The following is a 27147-nucleotide window of genomic DNA, read 5'->3' as shown; positions in this document are numbered from 1 at the left end:
GACCAAGCGTAGTGGCCACCTGCGGAGGTGCACACACCAAGTGCCGGCTTCACTGCCGCGAGTCTAAACTGAGCTTTTAGAGTCCTTACTTGACCTAAGCTGCATGTCTTCGCAGTGTGGGAGGAAGCCAGAGAACCTGGAGAAAACCCAGGCTAACATAGGGAGAACATGCAAACTCCACACAGAAGGGCCAAACCCGGCCCCTCTAACAGTGAGGCAACAGTGTTAACTGCTACATCACAGTGCCGCTCAATTCTTTTCTTTTGTTTTTCCAAAAATGAGTATGAGAATAATATCTATTCAAGTAGTGCAGTTAGTGACCGTGTGGCTCCATGGTAGCTAAGCTGAGCAGCAAGCACTGACCGGTGTGACAGGAGCCAGTCGAGGTGGAGATGGAGCAGGGACACGGTGCACAGGCTTCGGTCAGGCCGGCTCCAGGGCCGCGGTAGGAACCAGTCTTACACTCCTCACAGTTGGATCCCTGGGTGTTGCCCTCACAGTTCAGACACACTCCTGGAGGGCAGAACAAAGGTCTCATGATTACGGGGATATTTTCTCGATCTGTACACTGTACAAAACACAGAAGGTAAGATCAGGTGGTTTTAGAAGTCTTAATATCAGGTCATCACTGAAAAGTCTTCCCACAATATGGGTTTTCAAGTGTTTTTATAATGGTGTGGCTGATAGCTTTTAGTTAAGGATGGTGTTCAGTTTCTTTCATCTGAATTTTACTATTTCACACCAGAAACATTGACAACGTTGCAAGTGTTGAATTGCAATTCATATCAAAGTACAAGCTCGACCTCATTTATATATATCGCTCCACGCTGCTGTGTTTCATCAATTACATGGCACAGGAGAATAGTCTCAAGATAGAAAGCATTGCTATAGCAGTACAAAGAAACCAACCAAAGCACATTATATCTAGCATTTCAGAGGAGAATCACTCTGAGTGGACAGGATCAGAGGCCCACTAGGTTTCAAATGTATGTGTGAATGCACACCATTTCCTGCTCATTTTATTACTCAGGATTTCTTCCCTTTTCCCTTGTTCATTATTCTAACCTTTATTTATTTAAGTAATCAGAGCAAAGAAGTAAAGAAGACAAAAACAAAAAACAGAGCCAGTCACAAAAAAGCACATTTCTTTCAGAAGTCAGAGAAAGAAAATAAATGAAATGCTAGTTATATTTACATGTATATACATTTATTTCAGAGCAAATATCAACTTATGATAAACGCATTATTGTGCTTTTTAAAACACAAATATATTAGTTCAAATTCAAATGATTTTAAATCACATTTAGTTTCCTTGATAGAAACCTGCTCAATTCTCTTTTCTTGATGTTTCATTTAAGCGTATCTGTAGGAGAACACTAACTGACATCATTATTTCCAACATGCAGAGGTGGAAATCCTTTATTAGGCCCTATTCTTGCCTGCAAATATTCTGTTTTTGAAACTTAAAGATGGTGCATTCAAGTACACTCAGACACCTGAAAGTTAAGGGTCAGAGTTAGTTCTGGCTTTGTATATCACATGAAGTTATCATAGTCACAGCCATTGTTTATTGAAATATGTTCAAAATTTGCACAAACAATACATGAGACCTGGATTACACTGCACGCGTTTGTGAGAGCTTTTTAAATGGATGTTTTGAAATGGTTTAGTTTTGAAATAGTTGTTCAACACAGCCCCCATCTCCTTCAGTTCATCAAGACTTCTCTCCGTTTTTTGATTCTCCATTCACCCTGGGGGCATGCGAGAAAAAACAATGTTTTTTTCAGGAATTCAAGGTTACACGAAGAGAGAAATGTTGGAATGATTGTCATTTTGGGTGAACTATTCCTTTATATTCCCTCTTGACATTAGGACAGCAGGAACTCTGCACATCTTCCATCGCAGAACGTCAATTTATCAATTCAGTCTGTCCCTTGATCCATAAGAATATACAAAAATAAACTCTTTTCGACTTATTGTCTATAAATGTAGCACTTGAAGTAGATCTTTTTTTGATGCAGCTGATGTACTTGTGTGATTCTTGCTGCTTTTTGGGTTGTACCAACATGATTGAATGCACGTAATGGAAGTCCCTTTGGATAATATGAAGGTAATATTAAAGATTTTATGTAAATTTGCTTTTTCATCATTAGAAAAAAAACTTTAAATACCCACAATAAAGTAATTAATTGTTATTATTATAAATATTTGTGCAGATGTTACCACTAATGTGCTGTTTGTAGCTGAGCCTCTGTCTGTGCTTGCGTGGTAAAGCATCCATCATAATAATCAGAGGTTACAGACATGACTAAACCTGTCCACAGACTGCAGAGCTTGCTAAATCTTTGCATAACAGTGGTTTTAACCATGAGCTTTGGAAGAGCCTTCAAACCATGCGTTACCACAGTGTGAACTTTGGAGCTGCTAAAAAGTCTTATCAGCTGCTGAAAAGCTTGTCGCTTGTCGAGATGGAGCTAATTTGAACTACTTTATATACTATTGTGCAGTTTAATCTATAATTATGTATATCACGCTTATTATTATTTATTTTTTTTATTCATTTTATAAACTGATCACAGGTTTGTGTGAAAAGTCTTAATCTGCAAAGAAACTTGTAGCTACAGCCGTCAGAAAAGGAAGTAGGGAAGTAGAAGTATAAAGTAGCATTAAATGAAAAATACTCAAGTACAAGTATGTATAAACTGTGCTTAAAGGGGAAATATGATGCTCAATTTCAGGTTCATGCTTGTATTTTAGGGTTTCTACTAGAACATGTTCACATGCTTTAATGTTTAAAATCACCTTATGTTTATCACACAGTCCTTCTGAATATACCTGAACTCACTCTTTCTCTGAAACGCTCTGTTTTAGTGCCTGTCTCTTTAAGCCCCCCTCCTCCTGAAGAAAAGCCCAGTCTGCTCTGATTGTCTTGCGATCAAAATACCTTTGCAAAGGTAGTTGTAAAGAGCCTACATGTGACATAGGAAAGGACACCAAATCTCCTTTAAGTCCCTTTTAGGAAGCTCTGAGTTACTTTCCAACCCTTATTTTAGAGGTGGTCTTCCTGGATTTGAACCCATGATATATTATTTCCTAGACAGGTGCTTTTGCCAATTAAACACGTTGCCTCCTTGACAATTACCATTCACAAAAAAAGTTTGATACGAAAATGAAAGCTTTTTTTGGGAGACTCTGAGCTTAAATTGAGGACACAAATGAAGGTAATATGTATGTTTTTTACTGGAACTCCTGCAACATTATTTATTTATTTGTATTAATCCTGTAACAAGTATTATGGAACACATTCTAAAAAAAAGCAGCCAGCCTGTTATATGGGCAAAACAACATTCCTCTATCCTCAGACTCACCGGACTGCGGGTGGCAGTAGTTGGTGTGGTTCTGACACTGGCAGGGCCGGCAGCCAGTGCTGCTGAAGTGGAAGAAACCCGGGTGGCATTCATCACACTTTGGTCCATACACTCCTGTCTTGCACACACATATCCCTGAGCTGTAGGGGCAGAACAGAAGAGAAGCAATCAGAAAATACAGTTCCAGACAACATTTCAGAACTCCAAGACAGAGATGTGATGTCATGGCAGCTGATGTCCAGACTGTTGTGGTGATTCCACACTTGACTTCCTGGAGGTTCTCCTATTCACCCATCTGCTTTCTAGAACTCGGTTCCAGGTATGAAGCATGTGGGGAGCACCTTGCATCACTTACAGTTCAGAGTCGTGCACACTGTTCATATCAGTGTCTCCGCTAACATGTGTTGAACATGGTGTCCAGCACCACACTGTATAAAGTATTAAAAAGTTTTCCACCTTGTGCTTCTTCAAAAAGAAAAATTGTCTGTAAAGGGTCGGTACTGGATAATACAAAAACCACGCTATGCACAGTCTTCATTTGTCCTTTCTAGAGAAGAAATACAGCCCATCAACCAACGCATGCATCTTGATCAGACGGCTTGTGAGGAGCTAAAAGGAACCACCAATCTGTCTCCATAGGAGGTATGTGAAGTATGTATTGTGGTCAGAATTCTTTAAAAAAAAAAAAAAAACCTGTCATCTTCGCCAGGAGATTATGTGTTCGCTCTGTGTCTGTCCATAGCTAATCTCACACAGCCTAATATATTTGGTGCTCATTCATGATTGTATGCTCATGGACCTCTTGTGGTTGCAGTGAATTTTTAAAGCAAATTGAGTTGACTGTTTTATAGCGTCACTGACTACGGACTCCTCACTTCTCTGAGCCGACCGGTAGCTGCTGCAAGTGATCAACAACTGCGTCAGTTTGGACACTTGCTACTTGCTACTTACAATAATTGTTCCTCTCTTGATTTGAAAGACAGCTGCACAGATTAAAATGAGAGTGTATCTGTTGTGTGAGACGGGTGAGGTGAGGGGTTAGAAAATCCTGGTTTGTATTTATTCAATCAGACATTATAGCAGGGGTTGATGCCGACCCACCTGGACATCTGCACTCTAGTGAGTTCACTCATTTTTTTTTTTTCCATTTTAAAAAAACATTTCCATGGGAAATTTAGATCAACGATTTATCTACAATTTCACATTTTGATGAGTATCTTTATCAGCATTTCAATTCATATGTTTTACATAACAGTATTATTGCTTTCAGCTGAGAAGATCTCAGGACGCTCCAGAAAAGTTAAAGCCAATGATATTTGAGGTCTTCAGCAATAATGCACACATTAATAACTTGTTTCATTTAGGAATGTGTCTTCCTCAGGTTGGATCTGAACTCTCAGCCCCCTGTATGTGGCTGTTAAACCCAGTAGATGCATGCTCATTTATACATGAGGGAGTAGTGAGTAGCAGTGAGAGGCTTTATTTCTTCCCAGTGAGAAATCAACCATAGCTCTCTGATCTCAAGGTAATCTCCTAGGAGAAGGACAGCACTCAGTCAAGCCCGATCAGCCTCGAACCCAGACAATGGACTCAGAAACATAATCTGAGGACAATAACTTCAAAACAATTGAAGCAAATCAAGAGTGACTGGGAGCACTGTCCATGAGCGTGTGCGTGGGTCTACATACAATCCTGGCTTTGTTAAAACAACTGCACTTAATGCAAATGAAGAGGCCCAAGGCGATGCTTAGTGTGGCGTGGGACAAGGCTGGGAGATCAACAGTCCTTGTTCTTCCAGCGCGCGCGCGCACGCACACACACACACACACACACACACACACAGAGACAGAGACAGAGACAGAGAGAGAGAGAGAGAGAGAGAGAGAGAGAGAGAGAGAAATAACAAAAAATATCCACATGCAGCATCATGACCCTAATGCAATCAGTCAGTCAGAGAGAAAATGTCCTACTGTCACAGAGAAAGTGAGCAATAACTCCACCCTCTCCCAGTAAAGAGTTTGATTTCAAAATGCCAACGTAACATAAATTCAGTTATATGCGGCTGCAGATGATTATCTAACGGGAAGGTCTTGAGATCAGATCCATTTAGCAATATTAATCAGCATACGTTTCACTTTGCTTAGTCCTTCTTCAATAAATTCACGACATTCTAAAATAATTAACAATGAAAAGGATGAAGTGGATATCAGAATTTTATTTTGATATTAAAAAGCCTCTATTGTCTTATTCTATTCAAGGCCGTGGGAGGGCTGGAGCTGATCCCAGCTGTCATTGGACGAAGGCAGGGTAACCCTACTCAGTCTCCTGGCTATCACAGGGCTGACATATATGGACAGACAACCATTCAAACCAACGGGACATTTACAGTCACCAATTAACCTAACCTGCATGTCTTGGACTGTGGGAGGAAGCCGGAGCCGGCCACACAGAACACGGGCCCCTCTTGCTGTTAGGGGCGGTGCTAACCCCTACTAGCGCCCCTCTACTGGTCTATCATAACTAAAAACCTTGTCTTCAATATTGGACAGATCCTTATTCGATAACATTTGGATTTGTATAACTCCACCTCATCCTTTAAACTGAAATTAAATGTGTATTTACATTGCCATTCAGCACTACACTCATTCCCACTGTTAACCAAAGTATGGCACTATAAATATAATATATAAATATACATTGTACATACTTTCTGTTTGTAAGGTATATATGTATACAAGTGTATGTTGTGTAATTTTATTTAACTTGTATTAATGTTCTAGGTATGTGTAGCGTGATGATGACCTGACCTGCCAGATGGTTTGTTACACAGAACCAACTGAGAAGCCCTTGTTGGAAACCATTTGGAAAACGACTGGCAATTTCAAGAAATACTTGGCAGTTGATTGGATGAACCATCTGTCAATCAAGCTCTGGCCAAGCCAGTGGGGAGAAGACAGAAAACCTGAGAGAAAAACCTTCAGTGATGTTGTTTGTTCTTACATGAAGAAATAGTCTCCAGCTCTGATTGAAGCGATGCTATTGCAGCCTCTATGCCAAACTCTTCAGGAGCCACCATTGTTGTTTAAATCGAACAGCTTTAACAACGTCACACCTACACCACGCCCCTAGCTGCCAGTAGCTCTGCACAGGAAGCTGCAAGCATGAAGTGCAATTTATTAGGAAATTTCAGTATCCGTAACCGCTTATCCTGTTAGGAATATGCTCAAGCCATATTCTAGTCTATTTAAATGAAATACAACTGGCCATTTTAAAGTAGGGGCCAATGCCTGGATACCCCAGAGTACAACATCTCCATCTTTGTTAACAAAGATGTCTTTTGTGAAAAAGAATGACTGGTGCAGGACGATGTAACATTTCAGCTGCTTTTAGCAGTTTGCAGCTGCACTGATGTCTACTACATCAAAATGATAATAATAATGTCAATAGTATTGACAGTGACTCTGTCTATAATGCTTACTTTTTTCTAGTTTAACGACACACTGCAATGAGGAGTGTATAATACTAGAGGTAACTTGTTTTCAGATTTTTATAGAAAGTTGTTGTTCACTAAAGTGTACGTGTTGATAAGTCCTCACAAAGTGATTGGTTGTTGCCTTAATTCACCGTGCAATTGCTCAGAAAAGTCACTTTTTTGACTCGTAATATTGGTGTTCTGTGTGAAAGTATTCATGACAAAAACAACAGTTTGAAATATACATTGACTTGCAAATTAATGGCAGACAAAGAAAACCTCCCCCGATGTGTCCATACACCAAATCATGCAGCACATCCGCAGTGAGATGTGCTGCAAGTTTGTCATCCAATATGCTGCCAGCAAACCCAGCAAGTCCAGCAGTAAACCTGCTGTTCATTTGTGCCGTCTTGGCCAGGAGGAGGGGGTTGTTATTGTTTGGTGTGATTATACTGCACTGGCCCAGCCGCTTTGCATCAGATCTGCATGTTAAGTAGGTCAGTATTACATGGGCGACAAAGCTTAACCCAATTCTGCGGCTGCCGCAGAAACGCTGGCCATCGGCTACAACATGTGTCGGATAAGAGCAGACGGTCTCAAACATCCTCCCTGTAAAAGGGAAGTGATCACCAGTTCACTTAGCAGGAGGAAAATGTTTGGCAAAAATAAACAGAGCTACACAGAGCCGGTTTGGTTGCATTGCTGGGTGTGCAGACACATCCTGACAGAGTGTGTTAAGCAACACAGCAGCACAACTTGTGATCTCTTCTCCACTGTCCTGCTGGTCCAGGACACATGCACGGACACATCCACATAGTTTTCAGTTTTCAGACAAAATGCTAACATTCCAAGTCTTGTAGTCAATAGTAATATCTGGAATGTGTCTGGTTTGCTCATTCTATAATAGATTTTTTTGGAGAAGCTTTGTCAAACATCAAGTACAGTGCAGGTAACAGGTTAGTGCTGTGTTTGAGAAATGATGATGGGACACTGAAAAACTACAAAAATGGTTCTTCAAATGAACAAATCAAAAGGTTTGGGAAAAAGGCTTGTTTAACATCTGAGCCAGAGTCAGCAGTTACGGCTTAAATTATGTGTCAACTTTCATGTTTGAAGTCTACACCACAGTGATGAAAAATGATAAATGAAAAAGATCTGGTCAGTTTCATCTCTCTTCCTCCAGTGCCTAGCCTCGCTCAGCACACAGACTGGAGGTAATGGGGAACTGCTAAGTGGATTGAACTCCATTCAAGAGTCAGTTGGGTTTAGTTGAGTTATAACAGGTGTGTGATGCTGCATTCAGTCATTGCTTGTTGGTCAATAAGTATTTCCAGTGTTACCTCCTCAACCCTTTCATCTTGTCTTTTCAGTTCATAAAAGTTAATTTTGGTCACCAAGAATGTCTTTTACAGCATTCAGTGTTACCTAGCTCCACTCTTGAGTCCTCGAGTCCACAAACCAATGGGTGACGTCCACTGACTCTGTCCTCTTCTTATATACAGTCTATGTAGCATACAAACTCATTTTCCACAATGTCACACTATTCCTTAAGGCAGAGTGAAAGCATGTTCAATGGTAGAATGCCACTAAATGAATTTACAAAAACATGACTGAATAACCACGAGGCCTTTAATCTAAGTATCGGCCCTGTTCATCTGATCACTGACACAGATGGGGCAGTAGAGTGAAGAACTGACTGCAGGTCCCCTGAGTGTGACCTTCAGTCTGGACACAGACACGTGCCTCGAAACCCCCCGCAGTCCTACAGTCCACTGCTGCTGTCGGATGACAGCAGGATGCTGCAAAGGAGCTCACTGCTTCCATTCGATCAGGCAGCAACTCACGTTCCTCAAATGAATGAATGAAAACAGGTACTGATGCTTCACAGTTTAGTTTAAAATGGCAAACCATTACTGTTCTGCAAATCAAATGAACAGACATCGTGATTAAAAATGCATTGTTGGGAATGATGCATCCACTTCAGTGACACATGATGCAGAGGCGGAAACATCTGCACCCAAAATCAATATTTCATTACATACCGTATTGTAAAAAGGAATGCCTTACAGGCAATGCCCACAGGAGCTGCCCCATATACAGTGCTGACACACATGTTATGACAGATTGAAGTGGTGAATACAGCTCTTTGGTCAAATATTGTGCGCACCGAATAGTGTGTGTCCATTTTACATCACATGATTTACAGAGGGACTGCAGGCAGAATGCCACATTATCAGCAAACAAAGAGGAGACATCTCATTACGGTTGTTAAGAACATTGAATATTGATGCAGTTACATTTCATTCATAGTGATAATGCTTATTAATTAACATATCTGTAAATGTGCTAGTCATGTTATAAGGCTTTTTAAAAGGTTAACATCTGAAATGTCTTGAAGTTGCTCAATTAAAAATTCCAAGCATAGCCATTGCCTCCACATGGCTCTAACTGTGGCAGCAGCTGAGCCAGTGGCTCGCAGCTAACAGTGCTAACAGCGCTAACAGAGCAAACAAAAACAACCTCAGGGGGAATGGGGGGGCTGGTCCTACACCTCCCCGACAACGTGTTATCAGCTGTGACAGCCATATGAGAGCGGTGTAGAAGCTCTGATAACTACTACACACAGAGAGACTTCATCCTCTGCTCAGGTAGACAATACTAATATATTTAAACATAGGTATTAGTTGTTTGCTGCTTTGAAAATGACCATGTACTGGACTACCATGGAATTCTGTTCATGGTCCCCAGACGACGAATCCTAATTACTTTGTTGACATAACATCCCCAACATCTGGGCAAAATTACAACGTGTCTGATACCTGAAACATCAGCATGGTAACTTTGTCATTCATAGCATCTTAATATGCTGCCTCAATGTTATTTTTATTTGTTTATCTTGCTTTTATTGTCTTATGAAGCACTTTAAACATTGATTTTAAACGTATATTGTACTATAACATATACATTAAAACTACATTATTATTATTATCATTATTATTATTAAGGCACCAGTATACTCCATCAGAAAAGCTTGTCAGATGGCCATACTTTGGAAGGACCCTCCCCTCACACCTTTCCATCATCAGAATTGGGGAGGGGTTGTGTCTATCAGACAATCCCACATTCACAGCCACATCAAACAGTGATAGGTCAGGAGGGGAATTAGCAAGCAGGGTTCGAATTTCAACCCTGTTTTTTTCATCCATTATACATGTATATCGAATACATTGTCTGAAAATGTATGCCCCATATCCCCATAGAGAAAATATGTGTCTTCGCCTCTCAATCCCAGCTGTTTTTCACTCTGCCTTTGTGTGTGGACTTTTGAGTTCGAGTGTGGTCAGAAAACATGTACAAACTAGTTAGTTTCTAACATTACCCGGCCCTTATTCTTATTCTGTATTTGTATGTATTCCATTCACTTAATTAGCATGTGTGCCGCAAGAAATAGACAAAAAATCAACACACATGGACCGCCAAAAGTATTTGTCCCAGAGAAAAGGCTATATATACTGGTTTTTGCAACTGCCAAAACGCAGTTTCTGAAACTAGTTGTTTGCAAACCTTATAATGTTCAAGCTCTGACTTCTAATTGATTACAGGTGTTTTCACAGGTGCATTCTGGATGCAGGTGATTGATAGTTTAGCAAACAACACACACAGGCTTTTGGTTTTGGATGATGTGTCCAAGGTAGATAACCATGTTTAGTTACTTGCAAAAAGGGTGTTTTAGGATTTCAAACTTAGTGTGAAGCAGACAATGGATGAGCTACAGGAGTTGTACCAGTTTTGGTGTCTTGGCAATTTCAAAAAACTGCTAAGTGTATTCATAACACAAGCTTGTCTTTGCCAGATGCTCAGTACATTCCCCCTATGGCACAGCTGACAGCATTATCTTGTGAAAGGTTAGTTAATAAACAACCTGAAGTGAGCTTAGTGCTTGTTTGTTCTGATGCGTGGCTGTTTCCCCGCTTGATGTTTCCACTGGAACCTCTGCTGTTAAAGAACCTCAATTTCATATTCTAACACTCAGCAGAACTGGTGGTCAGGGCAAAGCAGAGTACAAATGCAAAGTGGGTTTTATTATTAAGTGAATCAAGTCTGATAGTTTGGGGAAATTGTGTGATCCTGACTGATCTTTGAGGCTATGAGGACAAATTGAGCTTTTGGGCATTTATTCTTGTATGATATTGATGAATGACTATGCTTAATATTTCCTCCAGAGAGAAGGTGTCGCTCTTTGATCCTGATGTAAACATAGATGTTTTAGATAGCTGAAAATAAGTATTCTGGAAATATCTCCTTGTGATGTGATGTCATGTCATCTATATTTGGCCAGCTATCCAGACAGTTGCACCACCACACTACAACAGAGACTTCAAAATGGAAGGGACAGTCTTAACAGTGCTCAGTACGTGCAGCACAGTTGGAGTCACGTCATAACAAGCTATCCACAAATCCAGATCTTGGGTTTTCACAACACAAGAGAGCCTTTGGAGCGGAGCTCTGTCTGGCTTTGAGCTATATATTGTATTGTAGTTAAGTAATGCTGCCTCAGACAATCACAGCAGACTGAGTTGCACATGGGGATTGATGGTGTTTTGTGAATAAACTCTCCAGCCTTTCCCTCATGCTGCGCTGTCAGTCAGCAGTCAGGTTTGTGGGAGTGAACTTGCTTGTATTGTGAGTCAACCAACGCTCCTGACATCATAACTGGTTGTAAATGAGAATGATGGAGAGAAATCATGACAGCACACTGGCCCAGTCAGCTCTTCTCGGAGAATAAACTAGAGGGTCTGTCGCTCATCCTATGACATGAGCAAAACCGCAGCCAAAGTGCAAATGAGCAGATAGGTGCAGCTAAAGGCTATGGATGCTGCTGCTATAAACCTGCAGAGTACACTCTATTATATAAATAAGTCATTCAGCATGAAATAAGCATAAAAGACGACTAATCCAATTAAGAAAAATCTAAGACGACTAAGCCTAAACAGTTGATTAGTCCACCAACCAACTAAGAAGGAGCAGTCCTCGTCCACATACTTCTGGCCACGTTGTGCATCATGTCTTATGTTCATTGTTTTCATAGTTCTTGTCTTAGCCACAGTATCTTAAATGGATTATGGACTGTTAACATAAAAAATGAGAGCTGACCTAGAAAGTTCACCAGGTATGACGAGATGTCATGATGAAACATGCTCGTCTATACCTAGTGTGCATCTCTCTGGCAGGATGACCACAGTTAAACTCACTGTGTTCTATTTCTCAAGTACCAAGATGTCTGCAGCTGGTTGGCTCTATACAAATCACTGTATGGTTGGTTCCATTTTCCACTGTCATTGCATCAAGTTCCCGTAAGTGTGGACACAACTCAAGCACTGGGACTGGCTCAACCTCGGCTGGCTGGCTCATTACTTAATGGGAAAGAAACCTAAGCAGCAGGCCGGGGGGTATGAAAGCTGGCTAATCTGTATAACTCACGGTGATAAGCTCCAGAAGGGGCTGCGCTAGGCTAGCAGGGTTAGCAGTGGCCAGGCTGGGCTTAGAGTAGACTGTCTGAGAAGGACTGTATTAGGTGTGTCACTGTGTCAAAGCTGCCTGCACCTTCACCTACATCACACTGCGCTCCAGACACAGCATTTCAGGCTTCATAAACATGAAAAAGGACATCCTGTGTTTGCAGCGAAGGACTACACCTATTAGGTTTGAGCTTATGTAAGCTACACAGTGACGTATTCTTTCCAGAGCATGACAAAACAAATCCTCCACACATTGGACATTGACTCAAGCTTTTGAAAAGCTGCAGCATTCCTTTTCATGGTTAGAGGCAGAAGTACTGCTGCTATTTTTACCATGTTCCTAACCCACACACGCAGCTTCTTTTCCAAGTCACAGCTCTTGGGACTTCCGGAGAAACTGCATGCAAGGTCTGCTGTGTGTTTTCTGGCTTGGAATTTGAGGAGTAAGCAGGGTCTGAAGTTCATTTTGCTGCCTTCAGGGAGGCCTGCAGGATGATGGCCTCGCTCCATTGGCAGAATTAGGTTTCTGCAGGGCTAGGGTGTTATGATGAACATACAGTCTGAGCAAAGCTGAGCCCCAGAACATTTAGTCTCAGTCTTCATGAGATAACAAACACTAATTCACAGTAGACAGTCTGTTTGGCCTTGGTAGACCACAGCACCTGCTGCTAAAGATAGTCCTTCTGTCAGAAGCTGCAGACACTTTGCAGGTACATCACATATCTTCCGGAGCCTTTGTAATGAAAATCCACTGCACATATACAACCAGGCTTTACAGGAGAGATACCTGAAAATGTTCAGCAAATGCTCAAAATAAATCTTAACAGTTTGCCAAACAGGATTTGTTTCCAAGTTTAGATCACAGTGATACAATTAGCTGTCTGTTTTTCCCACGCTCTGCAGAATGCTGTGGTGGGCTGTCAGCCTGTGGTCAACCCAGTGATTCTCATTTACTGAATGCTAGGTGAACAGTTAGTGTTTGTGCGCCTGTGTTCTGTGTTGTCCAATCATCGCCTGCATTTAAATAAATCCAAAGACCTGCTTTTTATGAAACCAAGTCCAAGTTCAACCAGTGTCTTGGGTTCCAGTAAAACACTTGAATCGAAATACAGAAATAACACACAACAATGTATTAAGCTTAGCTACCATAACCATCTGTAACTGTATATCTATACATGCCTTATTCGAACTTCTATCATCTTAATCTATGCAGTTTGTTGATTCCATTTAACCACATGGTTTTTCAGCAGAGTTGTAGGGGACCCACATGCAACTACTGTCCACAGCTAATGCTAATGCAGGTGGATGGCAGGTCCTCCAAGTACTGGCTGGTTTGAAATATAATCAAAAATACCAACTTGCTTCTCAAAATAAAAAGTAATTTTCCCTCACAGACACAGATTGTGTTTTTTCAATCTCATTTGTTGTCAGATTTCATTGAAATTGGTGGAAGGTTAGGCCATATGCCAGGATCAAGCTTTATTCGTTTTTGATGTGGTGCCAGGAAAAAAATAGCATTGATGTAGTATTATATTATTATATATGTATAGTTATGTTAGCAGACAGTTTTCTATTTACACAGTATACCATAAGCATGTATTTGTATTTATTTATGTTTCAGGCCACTAAAAGGATACAGGTCCAATATTCACTCTACCTTTAGCTCCGTTATAGACTCCGCCATCTCCTGAGAATAATATCCATCTCATATGACCTAATCTCATTTATTAAATGTATAACTCTGGGCTCAGGTCAACGCGGGGTAACACTGTGGGTGTGAAAAGTGGCTAAGGATAGCCCGGGCCTAGGAACAAGCAGTGTGAGGAGCCTACAAACTAGCAAACAAATGACCTTTACCAAATACAAATTCAATCCACGAACTTTAGTATGTTGACAAAACAAATACACCTCTCCAACATGGCTACCAGAGTGTGTAGCAGGGAGAGCAGCTGACCTGTCACAGAGTTGGTTCACTGCGCCGAAGGAGTCGCAGGCGCAGGGCAGGCAGCCGCTGGTGCCGTTGGTGAAGTGTCCGTCCTCGCAGTCCTCGCACTGTAGCCCGGAGTAGCCCAACAGACATGAACACTGACCGGTGCTCGGATCACACTCGTCCGGATCCAGAATCCCCTCACCACCACTGCTGCAGTTACAAAGACCCTCTGGTGGATGGATGGGCGTGTCACAGTAAACGGGAGAGACAGGAAATGAGAAATACTGCAGAGGAAGTCTGAACAATATATGATTAGTTACATTTGATTCTACTCTGCTTCTTTTAGTATCCTCGTTTTAGTATTCTTATGCATATTTTTTGCTCAAATATTTTGCTCTTTCCTTTAAATTCAAGACTTTGTTCTTGTTTTGCATTCTACCAGCTTTATTGTAGTTTTTCTCTTAACCACATCATACTTAATTAAATATGAACCTAATTCTTATAATTGTCACTTGCACGTTTATCTGTTTATGTATGGGCGCAGCACTGGCTGATCTATGTGCTTTCATGTACTTAATTATTTGATGTCATAGAAGGGCTTACATTTATTTATTTATTGGATTATTTAGTAGGGACAGAGCACATTAATAAAACATCCCTGTAGTATGCCAGAGTTAGCCAAGAGGCTAATTTTCATCCTTAGTAGTCTGTAGGGTTTCTGATTTTTTTAAATATTAATAAGTAGCCTTTGTGCTTAAGCTTGAAAAAGTTCTGTATAAATATAACAATAGTGGTTATTAAAATAAAGGCTTGATTTATGGCACAGAGAAAGTACGTAAACCATTGAACAACCAAGGGGAAGGGGAAAGTGATCCTGTAGTCTTAGCGACAGCGGCGCCAACAATAATGACACTTGTAAACAAAACAGGGGGAAATGTTAAAAACTTGTCTATTAACACTTTAATTAGACCCATCTAACAGGGAGAGTTAACACAGCTCAGTATTCTGTTCCAGTGGTGTTTAAATGGTTAGAATGTGTTTCACATTAGTATCAATGTAATTTCACATTAACCAGTACGCCTAAACCAACACAGTTTCCTGTTTTGGTGTTGCATTCAGGCTTGTTTACCTTTGCCCTTTGAATTTGCGTAATAGAATAAGAGCTGCACTGTGTTTGGAAATGGAGAAGTCATTATGCTTCTCTAAAGTACAAGACTACACTATCATACTAGAAACTGCAGCAATGGTCCCATAGACACATGCTTACAGTCACTCAATATGTGTAATGTCAAGTCTTCGCCTGAATTGTGACATAACATACACTTTCAGGGCTGAGTGAAGAGAAATGTCATTAGACGGTGGGCTACTGTGACCATACCAAGGAACGGTGACGCTAGGAGCAAGCAGCCTTCCACTATCATTGGCTTAAAGATGCCGGGTCCATTCACAGTCTTCTTGTATCATCGGCCCCTGGGAGCTGCCTAATACAAAGTGAGAGTTGCTAATTATCTTTCCTTGTCCATATTCCTCTCACCAACCAAGGAATTTAAAAAGGTGTCATGAGCCTGCTTCTAGGCCTTTATCCTCGGTTGTACATGATAAAAGGGGACATATGACGCTCATTTTCAGATTCATACCTGTGTTGGGTTTCTAAAAGAACATCTTTTTATGTTTTAATGTTCAAAAACACTTTTTTATTTCTCACACTGTGTCTGAATATACCTGTATTCACCCTTTGTCTGAATCGCTCCATTTTAGTGCCCGTTTCTTTAAGCACCCCTCCCAATAAAGCCCAGTCTGCTCTGATTGGCTTGCGGGAAAAATATGACACACCTTTTCGAAGGTAGTCAAAATGAGGCCTCATGTGACATAGGAAGGAGAGCCAAATCTGAGTAGCTGGTTGAATCACATGTTTCCTGATTCAGGAAGTTCATAACAAACTACCTGGGTTATTTTACGTCACAGTTTGTGGGTTGGTAGGGACTCGTGATTACAAATGTATGTGCACAAGGAATGCACAAATGAGTTCTTAATCATATGTCGTCTTTAATGCTTTTGAAAGGTCCACACTGGCATCAGCTCTGTCTTATACTATTTAAGACGGTAAAGTCTAGCTGAGTTGTCAATGGAGGATTTTGTACAGTTCAAACTGGTGCACTCAAAGAAACCAGACGATATAATGACAGACATGGATGACCCGTAGAGTACAGAGTGGCTATCTATTATTCATCTGATCTCAGGTTAGGTGTGGTGCGTGACGACTGAGCGCCTGACTGTTTCCACTCTGAACCCAGCAGTCAGACAGATAAGAGCTGCGAGGGCAAAATAAGAACGCTTGTCATATACGGATACAGATAGATTAGAGAAAAGGACGGCTGAATGTTAAAGCATTTCTGTCCTGGCGTCCCACTCAGATTAATCTCCTCTTTCACTGCTGCTTGGAATTTTATGTAACTGAGAAAGGCCTATGATTATGCAGGCCTGTGGAGTTTACTGTCAGGCCCTTCGCTACGGCCACGTCCACTGAAGAAGTGTCGACCCCGATCACGCCTGAGAATGTGTGAGATGAGGTGAATGCATATCACCTCACGCAATGCAGTCAGGCCTCCTCTAGGTGTGGGATATGGGCCCTATGGGCTGATCTGTTCAGCCACACAACAGGTTTGATGTGGATTGGACTGGAACTGTGCGTAGTGGAGAGAGGAGGGGGGGGAAACTGAGTTCACCTCTCTCCGATCTATGTGACTGCTGTAAAGCGGTGTGACAGCGTGGCTGGTGTTCAGACACAGGCAGCGGCAGGCTGTACAGAACAAGCCATGTCTCAAAACTCTTCTCTTGCCCAATCCGATGTCGCCTGTCTGAGCTGGTGCAGAGAAAACCACCGCGGAGGAAGCCAGCACGCAAACAATCCCTGTACCTATAATTCTGTTTGGGCGTCAAACCACATTATCAACTTTCAGTAAATATAGAGAGATGTTTGTAAGGCCCTCTGAGGCAAATTTGTAATTTTGGGCTTAACTTGAAATGTTAAAGTAAGGAGAGCACGTGAAAACACAACTTATGTCTGCCCTGCCAGAGAATGTATACTGGTAGCTGGGCGAGGCGTTGGACCAGGTGAAGCCTTTGTTGATGTGGTTTTACTGTGGGTGGCCTTCACACTCAAACAATGGAGGTTGCTGAGGTTCCTGGAGATGCTTTCAATGAGCTATGGTGAAGCTTGTTTGTATGATCTCACACAAGAGTGCAGATTTCATTGTGACTTCGGGGTCCAAATGAATGCTCATAAATAACACTGACAGATTTACGAAGGGAACTGCCTGAACACGCCGCCATTTTAGCTCAATTCATCTGCAATACTGACCCAAGACACTAACTCCTGTATGTAGATTGATAGCAACGGTTATTATCATTATTGATTAATTTGCCTCGTTTCCTTGTTTGGTCCATTAAATGGTCGAAACAACCACCACAATTTCCTAAAGCCCATTGTTTTCTTGTTCCTTGTCAGTCCAAACCCCAAACATATTGAGTTCACTGTCACGTTAAGACAAAGAAATCTTCACAACTGAATAGCTGGAAACGATGTTTTTCCAACCAGCAATTTATGATTGTAGCACCAAAAACTAATCCTCCTCCAAACACTGAGATTAATGCTGTCAGTAAGGAAGGACACAGTGGGGAGAACAAAGGGTCATTGTCAAAACATGACTGGATTGAGGGGCCAGCATCAGTGAGAAAAAATAAAAAAAACAGACTTTATTTTTTTTTTTTTTTAAAAAGAACATGAACTAGTACATGGCCTTTTAAGGGAGGAAATAGATTTTGCAAAAATGATATTGCCAACTGTGGCCAGCTGCTCGCTTGTAAATGGCACAAGGAGAATTTTCAAAAATAAACTAGAATATGGCTTGAGTGTACCTTCAATTAATTGCACTTAATGTTAATTACACATTTTAGACTAAACACTTGACTTCAACTGAATTCAGTCAAATTATCTGTCTTGGCACAGAAACCAATATCTTACCATTTCTGCCTGTTCTGCTTGTTACATCTTAATATTTTAGATTTACGTTTGCGTCATCATTTTTGAAGTGAAACAATATCTGGACATGTCTGCCTGTTTTTAGCTGTTCTAATTCACAGACTCAACATTGTAATTATATATATTTTTAATGTATATGGCCCACACTCCCCACCGTTTGGCCAACCCTGGTTTAAAACATGTTGTTTAGGATGAATGAATAAGCTCCATTTTGGACCACAGAGGCAGAGCTGCTGTGTCGGCCTGAGAACAACACATCCACATGGATACCCTGATGTGTGAGGTGTGAGAGGAGGGGCTCCTCTGTCATTGCTCATTCATGGCTTGGCCTGCCTGGCCATTTTGGTTGAAGGGCCTTGTTCTGTGTATGCCATGCAAACAACAATAGCGGATAGAGGGGAAGCAGCTATTTGAGCAGCTCCTTGTAATTCCCCTGTCAATATCAAACCCGTGTGGTGTAACACAAGAGGACCACGGCCCTGTGTGTGCGCTCCGTGCACCGACGGATCGGATACATTGTCTGAACAACAACAGGATCCACCGTGCATCCCTTCATAGCCCCCCCCTCTCCCAGCCCACTGTAATATGTGGCACACTCGTCCTATAATAAAAGCGCTCTGGAACATTGGGCTACATTGTGTATTGATGAGAATATGATTTGGTGGTTTCCGGGATGTTTTTGAGGGCTACACCGTGGAATCTGACGGCTTCCCCATGGTAGCAATCTGGTTGATTTGGTCATTCTCTGCGTCAAAAAGCACCGTGCGACCACCCTGCTCTAAATCAGACATGGATGTGTCTTTCACGGACTCGTATTCTTAACATGAATGTGCTAAAAAAAAAAAACATGCAGCTCTTCAGTTACCCCCTCCTATATTCTAAAGCGTCTTTTACTAAATACAATAAAATAAGCTTGCTCTTGTTTTCACTGTTCCTGGTAGCTAGATTTTATTGGAAGGTAGCGTTACTCACCTTGACTATTCTCTACAGAGGTAACCGGTGTGCCGATGGTATCCGCTGCCCAGGCGTCGTTTGCTGTGCGCTGGGAAACCATGGACACCATGGTCTGCAGCATTTTCTCCGGAGCGAAAAGTGATGTTTGTGCATCGGTGGATCGTTTGCGTGCGCCGGTAGATCTGGAAATCGGCGCTGTTCGTTCTTCTTTGATGGCTGGAATTATTCCGGTACGAGGGGCGGCGGTAGTAGCAGAAGTGGTGGTGGTCAGGTCCGCTGTTGGAGGCTGGAAGGTGGTTGTCGTTTTAGTTATAGGGCTAGTAGTGGTGGTGGTAGGGCCGGCAGAAACAATGGCAGGCGGCGGTGTGAGTTCAGTCAGAGGCCCGAGAGCGAACCTGCTCTCGGGTACAGTACGAGGCATGTCGGTGTGGAAGGTCTCCCAGGTGTCGGAGGCTGAGCCGGGCTTCCCGGAGAGTGGCGACGCATCGTAGGGACTGATGCGGGGAGCAGCTTCAGAAAATCCAATATATACATAGAAAATAAATAGCAGAACCGGAGATATGTACATCATTAAGGACGTTAACCTCATATTCACTTTCAGCTCTCCATGTAAGCCCCAGTAGTGGTCTCTGTCAGACCTTTCCCTGAATGGACGCGTACTCCACCATTGATGTCCCCGGCGGCGTACGCTGCTGTGTGTTGCCCTATGAACCACAGTCAACACTTCACCTGCTCCGCAACCTACCATGAGCCGTCCGAGAGTGACGTACTCCTTAGCCAATGTGAGCGCTGGAAGAACGCCTCCTGGCGCTCGCTCGTTCGCTGGTTGGACAGCTATAGACACCCTATAAACCACAATATATTGTAAATTATCAAACGTCCTCAATCCTCTGAAAATGATCAAAACAGTACCAGCTCCATTAAGAGAACAACTTGATGAATCCTATTAAGTAAAGATAGTGTGCCGATAAGATAATATGTCTGTGGCAGTGATACAGTCATATCTGTGCGCCTAACAGCCCAGGTATCCTCCTCCATATGGAAATGCTTGGGGGATGAATGTTCAGTGAAGGCTCCATAATCTTTGTCTATGCCTGCAACGTCCACAGATTTCATTGTCTACGGTTTCACACCCGTGTCTTTACCAAACTATCCTGGAATCGCTCATTTTAAATAGTTATCAATTGTCATTGACGGTTCGGTTGAATCGGAAGTGATAGAATGACATTGTTTCTTGGTAGGTTAGATGGGTTAATTCATTTAAAATATAAATATATCTAAAGCAATTTCTCAAACAAAGGCCCTCTTTGTCGAATCTATACACACACAAAAAAAACAAACATATGCAGAAATGACAAAATACCTCACATCAAAAGCAAACAATTAATCAGAACTACATAAACTATTCTAAAAATATATTTTTGTTTCACAGCTTAACAAACACGTTATAAAGAGCCAACTGCACATGTGCTGAATATAAAACACTTTTATTTAGAGTCTTTGGCTTTTTAAATTTGTAGCGTGTTGTAATTACAGATGAAAAAAAAATGCAATGTGTTTATTCTCATACTCATACTCATAACAGTACCACAAACAAAGACTTTACCAGAAGATGGCATGAACATAGTTACTATATTATATTTAAAACAGAATACAGTTTATTTTAATTACTATACTCAAGTTGTTGAGCACACCAAAGAGTAAACCTGAATCTTATTTATGCGCTTTAAGCTCTGTTTTCTCAGTGAACTAATCAGTTACAGGTGTCTTCACAGGTGCATTCTGGGGTGGGGTTGATTGATAATATGGTGTGGTATTTCGATGGCAGAGTTTAGGAAACACCCATTGCAAACAACTCATACAGCCTTTTGGTTTTGAATGACGTGTCTAATATAGATAACCGTGTGTAGTTATTTGCAAATAGAGTGTTTTAGAATTTCAAACTTCGTGTAAAGTAGACAATGTGCTTGAGGTTTTATCATAATAAATAAGCTGCATGTGTTCGTGGTTTATTGTAGCCTACTCTCTATTGTAGCCTATTGTACTCTCCGGTGGTCATAATGTGAGGTTGCATCGCTGTTTAATAAAATAGTTTGATTTGTAATTGTATTGTAGTCAACAATATAATTATTTCTTCCTCTTCTATTGTTTCCCTGTCTTCTTAACCCTATCTGATAAAATTCTGCTTTTCTGCTTCACTGCTCATGAAGTCAGAGCTGTATTGTTTCGAAAAGGGCAGTTGCAGTTTTTCACATGACCATCACCAGGAACCCTCTAGAATATAATAACGGAAATGATAACTGTCATACTGGCTTTCAAGTCAGACACAGTTAACACTTCCAGGGGGAACAATGAAAATAACACTTCCGCAAAAACACTTTCGACGATTCACTGTTTATGAATGGGGGACATAGGTTAACTATATATCTTCATTCAATTAGTGGTTCTGGAGTTGCAGCTTGGTTTTCAATAGTTTAGCTGTCATAAATGAAGCGGAGAAAGCGCCATTAAGGTCTATTGGGTAACACAGCCGATAGATGGCAGTAGTGAGACACTCGCTCAGTTGTTGCAGGAAGTAGCGCATGACGAGGATCTAACCAGGCACCATGGCGCCTCTGGATTTGGATAAATATGCAGAGATTGCAAAACAGTGTAAATACCTCCCAGAAAATGACCTCAAGGTAAACGTGCCTTCATAAATATGTTTTGATTTAAAGCATGTGACGAGCTCGGTATGTAGTAAACGCGTAATGAACTGTTATGGAAAGGTTAGCTAGCCAGCTAGTAGCGTTAGCCTGCTGACTTCCACTCTTGGCCAGGAAGTCAAAACCGCTCAAATCATGTGTTCAGTTTAGCAACAACAGCTAAATACGAGAACAACAAAGAGAATGAGGATGCGATCGAAGCAGAAATGAGAGTGACCTACCTCGGTGTCCACGACCTGCTGACGTTAAAATGACCACATATCTCTATTGACCTGATGATGCTGATTGTCATGATGGTGGGGTGACAGTTGATTGTCTATAATCAGTAGGGAGTGAAGTATCTGCTGCATTTGCCACCATCATTTATGGAAAGACTGAGACAGGCCTGCTCGACCGCAGGGTCATGGACAATAACACACGCACCATAGCTCTGGCGTTTTCTAATAAAGTCGTATTTAATGCCCTAACCTCACATTGCACCGTAAAAGAAGTAGCTCAGGAAGTTTAGAAATCATTTTTTCTTTTTTTACGCCATAATAAAAACTTGTTATTGTGGGATACTCCTCAATTAAGATGTGAATGTTCTTGTTAGTAAGCATATCACTTATTTTGTCCAGATTTTGAATAGAGTTTGGCATTACGTTTTCTCCTTCAGAGAGACAGCATTTGATAGTAGGTATTATTCTAACAATACAATTAATATTAGAGTAAATGTGGCCCCATATTTACTGTAAGTAGCTGGATTGTAATGATTAAGATCATTCATCACTCTTTTGTAGCATGCGGTAAATATAGACTGAATATATAACAGGAATACAGTGTATTTATTCTCATACGTATAACAGTAGTTTTGAATGGTGTATCTAATGTAGATAACTATGTGTAGTTTTTTGCAAAAAGTGTGTTTTAGAATGTCAAACTTTGTGTAAAGTAGACAATGTGTTTATGGTTTAGCATATCAATATATAGTTAAGTGCCAAATTTTGTTGTCTTGGCAATTGCCAAAAATGATAGCCCTGTAAATCTAGGAGGCCAAAAGCAATTGGAAATATTAGGACAAGCTATGTTAAAGTCATCATAATTCTCACTGTTGTTGACACAAGCCTGAAAACTTCAAACTAACCGGACTGTGAATACACCTGGATTGGCCTTTGTAAGTCATTCATTACAATCCAGCTACTTACAGTAAATATTGTGCCTACTGTAATATTTACTGTATCGTTATAACACTACCTACTATCAAATGCTGTCTCTCAGGAGGAGAAAACGCAATGCCAAATTCTATTCAAAATCTGGACAAATAAGTCAACGGTTCAATGCTACATGATTTAGTGGTTTCAGTAATTGTGCCACAAGTACAAGTTTCTTGGTCTTGGCAATTACAAACATGTTTGTGCTTTTCCCTGACAAGAAGAAGATTTTCATCAAAGTCATCACATTTAAAAGCACTGAATGCCAGTTCTGAATGATGACTGACTCTATGTCTGTGTTTTGTGTTTTGTTTTTTCATCTATACAGAGGTTATGTGATTATGTGTGTGACCTTCTGCTGGAGGAGTCCAATGTCCAGCCGGTTTCCACTCCTGTAACAGTCTGTGGGGACATACATGGACAGGTATGAAAGAAAGAGAAGTGCATTGCAGGAAACATTTAGTTTCCCCTAATATTGCTGTCGTACATATACAATGTAATGCCTTAAACTAAAGTTCTTTCTCTCTGTGCCTTAGTTTTATGATCTTTGTGAACTCTTCCGGACTGGGGGACAGGTTCCGGACACAAATTACATATTCATGGTTGGTACATTGAAATCAGTTTGCACTTGAGAGGGATCAGTCTTAATTCATTCTGGTCAACTGACGTTTTGGCAGCAAGTTGTTAATAAAACCTCCGTCATCTGCAGGGAGACTTTGTTGACCGAGGATATTACAGTCTGGAGACGTTCACTTACCTGCTGGTGCTGAAAGCCAAATGGCCCGACCGCATCACTCTTCTTCGTGGAAACCATGAGAGCCGACAGATCACACAGGTTTATGGCTTTTATGGTGAGATTTGAGTTATGGCAGTCAGATGACGACTGCATTATCACTGACCTCACTACCTGGACTTTAATCACACCTTTCTGTATTAAATAATTTGGTGCTTATTTGTCTTACAGATGAGTGCCAGACCAAGTATGGGAATGCAAATGCCTGGCGTTATTGTACCAAAGTGTTCGATATGTTAACAGTAGCAGCTGTAAGTATTGAAGTGTTCCTGGGCTTTGTGTTCATTTGTTGTCATTTCAAAGCGAAGATTGATGACCTGATAAATTACATTTCTTCCTGCTATGAAAGCTTGGAATGAGGCTCAAATTTTGCTATTTCTCAGAAGAGAGCAGCTGAACAACATATGAGCAGTTAGAATTAGTTATACATTCCGTATTGTTTTGAATAAGTATTGTAAGAAAGTGCTAATATTGTGGCGCTGCTGATATACATAAATTTGTCAAGCATCGCTTATGAAGGACAGGATGGACATGATGGGGGTTCACTTTTTAAGATCTTAGGATTTACATATAAAATGTTAAAGATAGCAAAACTGGAACATTCTACCACAAAAAACTTCTTGAGTTGGACCGTTTTTTATTCACATCTACATGAGAAATACATTTCCACTTCATTTTGCCTGTTGTGAGTATTCACCCATCCACCTTTATCCTTAATCTTCACGTTTCACTCCATTAACACCACCACCACATTTTTTAGAATCATCCAACAACCATGTCACATTGTATGCTGTTTAAACTCAAAAAATGAATCTTCACAAATATTACTTTTTTTTTTTGTACATAATGAACAAACAAACTTTTACGCTGAAATATGTCAACACTGATCCCTGTTGGCTAATTGTTGGTATTCTATCAGATCTGGGTTTAACAACATCTCATGTAACAGCTGATCATTACTGCGTTTTTCTTAGCAAACACAAAAATGAGAGCAGTTTGATCTATTATATCTGTCCATGCCGCTTACCTCAACATTGGTAATTTCACTGTTTTTCAGCAGACGTGTTGTTTGTCTTACATCAATAGCACAACAATCCAATGTTTTTATTTTATAAGGTTTGTAGGTCTGTAACCATTGGCCAAACATATTAATAGTTCATATGCGATGCCCTAACTCTTCTATTTTGTGTTGTCAGCTGATGGACGAGCAGATCCTGTGTGTCCACGGAGGCCTCTCCCCAGACATAAAAACTCTAGATCAAATTCGAACCATTGAGCGGAACCAGGAGATCCCCCACAAAGGAGCATTTTGTGATCTGGTGTGGTCCGACCCTGAAGACGTGGACACTTGGGCTATCAGCCCCAGAGGAGCTGGCTGGCTCTTTGGTGCAAAGGTCACAAACGAGGTAGGTTGCTTTTACTTTCATCAGGTTACATCAGTACACATGTACTCAAAGTACTGATGTACTCATGTAAAGGGCAAAGACACTAGGATTACCAGATACATACCTATGTTCCTTTATTGTCATTTTACAATGCAGACATACAAATGAAAGTACCAGGAAAAAAGATAGTGTTTCTGTGAAGGTGCACTAGGCAACATTTTTATGTAAAAATATCTCTCTAATATCAGTGCAAAGGCACTTTTACCTTGACGCATGGCGTCCTAAAAAATAGACTGCGTACAAGAAAAATTTCAGTCCGCTACATTGGGGCATTTATTTTATTTTATCCAATGTAGATTTTCTTTTTTCTTTTTTTTTGTTATTCTCATGCATTGACATAAATTCAGCCAATTCAGCCAACAGCTTCGTGGCAACCTTACAATGATAGTAGAGCACCGTCGTAGATATAACGTGCACTCCAATACACATACTACCATGCTATTTAGTATTCCAGATATATAACCGTGATTCAGCAGTGAAAACTGTTTAAACAGAATAAGACACCACAGTGTAAAAATTTAACCTCCACATCACCTGGCCACAAGTGAAAAGACACTGTTCCTGTAAAGCCAGGTAGGTCTTTATTCACTTTTACAACCACAGAAATGTTACGTTTAAGAAACGTATATAACCTTCCAGCCTGTCCAAGTAACGAGCATCATCACTACTACACAACATTTAAATGTGACAAGCTCCAAATCAACTAAACCAGCCTGATGGATATCCGACACCATTGATCAGAGGCTATGGAACAGAGCTGGATATATGTGGGACCGTTGTCAGAGCTGGCCGATGCTACGCTATGATTGGTCTGTGTTTGAGGACGCGACAGAGTGAAGGGTATATTTCCCATCACTGTCCTAGGAGTCCCCAAAGAAAATAAGGTGATGAGTATTCTCGCTGGCTGTGTTTTTCAGTTTTTCAACATTTTTCTCTTTCTCCCCATCTTTTGTTTCTCTCTATCTTCCAAAAAAACCTGCAGTTTGTTCACATCAACAACCTGAAGCTGATCTGCAGGGCGCATCAACTTGTCCACGAGGGCTACAAGTTCATGTTTGATGAAAAGCTGGTCACCGTGTGGTCGGCTCCTAACTACTGCTATCGCTGCGGCAACATCGCCTCCATTATGGTCTTCAAAGACGCTAACACAAGAGAGCCAAAGCTCTTCAGAGCAGTGCCTGACTCTGAGAGGGTCATTCCACCTCGAACAACAACACCCTATTTCCTGTAAGCACATTACAACCAAAAGAACGCAGCCATTTGTTCAGTGCACAGATGCAGATTGGGACAGTGGCATCAGCACTTGTGAACCCGTATGAATTTCGTATTGTACATTTAAGAGTATTTACAGTGCATTTCTTGGTGCCAACTGTCAATTGTTATTCCCACTTTGGCATTTAATGTTTTTCTGCAGCTTAGATCACGCTGAGATATTGGAGTTTAATCTCAGCAGTATCACTGTTGTTGAAATGTTTTAGAGGAAGGATTAAAATGACACAGTAACGTTCATATTTATAAATCTGGATTTTACTTTACTATAGAGATTTACTCTGCAGAACAAATTGCAGGTGCAGTGTTATATTTTATTTTGTTATGGATGTGTATTCAAGCTGGGTGTTGGATAATAAAGCTCAGAACGAGCAAAAAATTGCATATATTCTGACAAATTTCAGTGGTGTTATACACTTAGTGTTATCATGTGATCTAATAAATGAACATGTAAACCTGA

The 27147-nt window shown here is 40.9% G+C and overlaps 2 protein-coding genes across 2 annotated transcripts in view; one reads left to right on the top strand and one right to left on the bottom strand.

The window, feature by feature from the left end:
• Positions 1-20016, bottom strand: part of si:ch211-158d24.2 (multiple epidermal growth factor-like domains protein 9) — a 31497-nt gene extending 11481 nt beyond the window's left edge. Inside the window, exons 1-4 of the mRNA XM_054611049.1 lie at positions 19304-20016; positions 14314-14518; positions 3369-3508; positions 364-513 (exon numbers count right to left, since the gene is read on the bottom strand). Of these exons, the coding sequence (XP_054467024.1) occupies positions 364-513; positions 3369-3508; positions 14314-14518; positions 19304-19874 (1066 nt within the window). The 5' untranslated portion in view covers positions 19875-20016. The remainder of the gene's footprint in view (positions 1-363; positions 514-3368; positions 3509-14313; positions 14519-19303) is intronic.
• Positions 20017-21769: 1753 nt separating this feature from the next.
• Positions 21770-27147, top strand: LOC129100705 (serine/threonine-protein phosphatase 6 catalytic subunit). The gene is made up of 7 exons (XM_054610145.1): positions 21770-21966; positions 23509-23604; positions 23717-23782; positions 23890-24031; positions 24145-24224; positions 25170-25379; positions 26401-27147. Exons 1-7 carry the CDS (start codon positions 21892-21894, stop codon positions 26647-26649), a joined length of 918 nt encoding a protein of 305 aa, XP_054466120.1. The 5' UTR covers positions 21770-21891; the 3' UTR covers positions 26650-27147.

This window comes from Anoplopoma fimbria, chromosome 13 (assembly GCF_027596085.1).
Source record: "Anoplopoma fimbria isolate UVic2021 breed Golden Eagle Sablefish chromosome 13, Afim_UVic_2022, whole genome shotgun sequence".
NCBI classification, from domain to species: Eukaryota; Metazoa; Chordata; class Actinopteri; order Perciformes; family Anoplopomatidae; genus Anoplopoma; species Anoplopoma fimbria.
The sequence above is the reverse complement of the archived record's forward strand: the minus strand, read 5'-3'. Positions and strand labels throughout refer to the sequence as shown.

Coding starts and splice junctions, on each gene's coding strand:
- LOC129100705 (XM_054610145.1), top strand. CDS start 21,892: ATGGCGCCTCTGGATTTGGATAAATATGCAGAGATTGCAAAACAGTGT. Junction 23,605..23,716: donor GTGGGGACATACATGGACAG/GTATGAAAGAAA, acceptor TCTGTGCCTTAG/TTTTATGATCTTTGTGAACT. Junction 23,783..23,889: donor ACACAAATTACATATTCATG/GTTGGTACATTG, acceptor CGTCATCTGCAG/GGAGACTTTGTTGACCGAGG.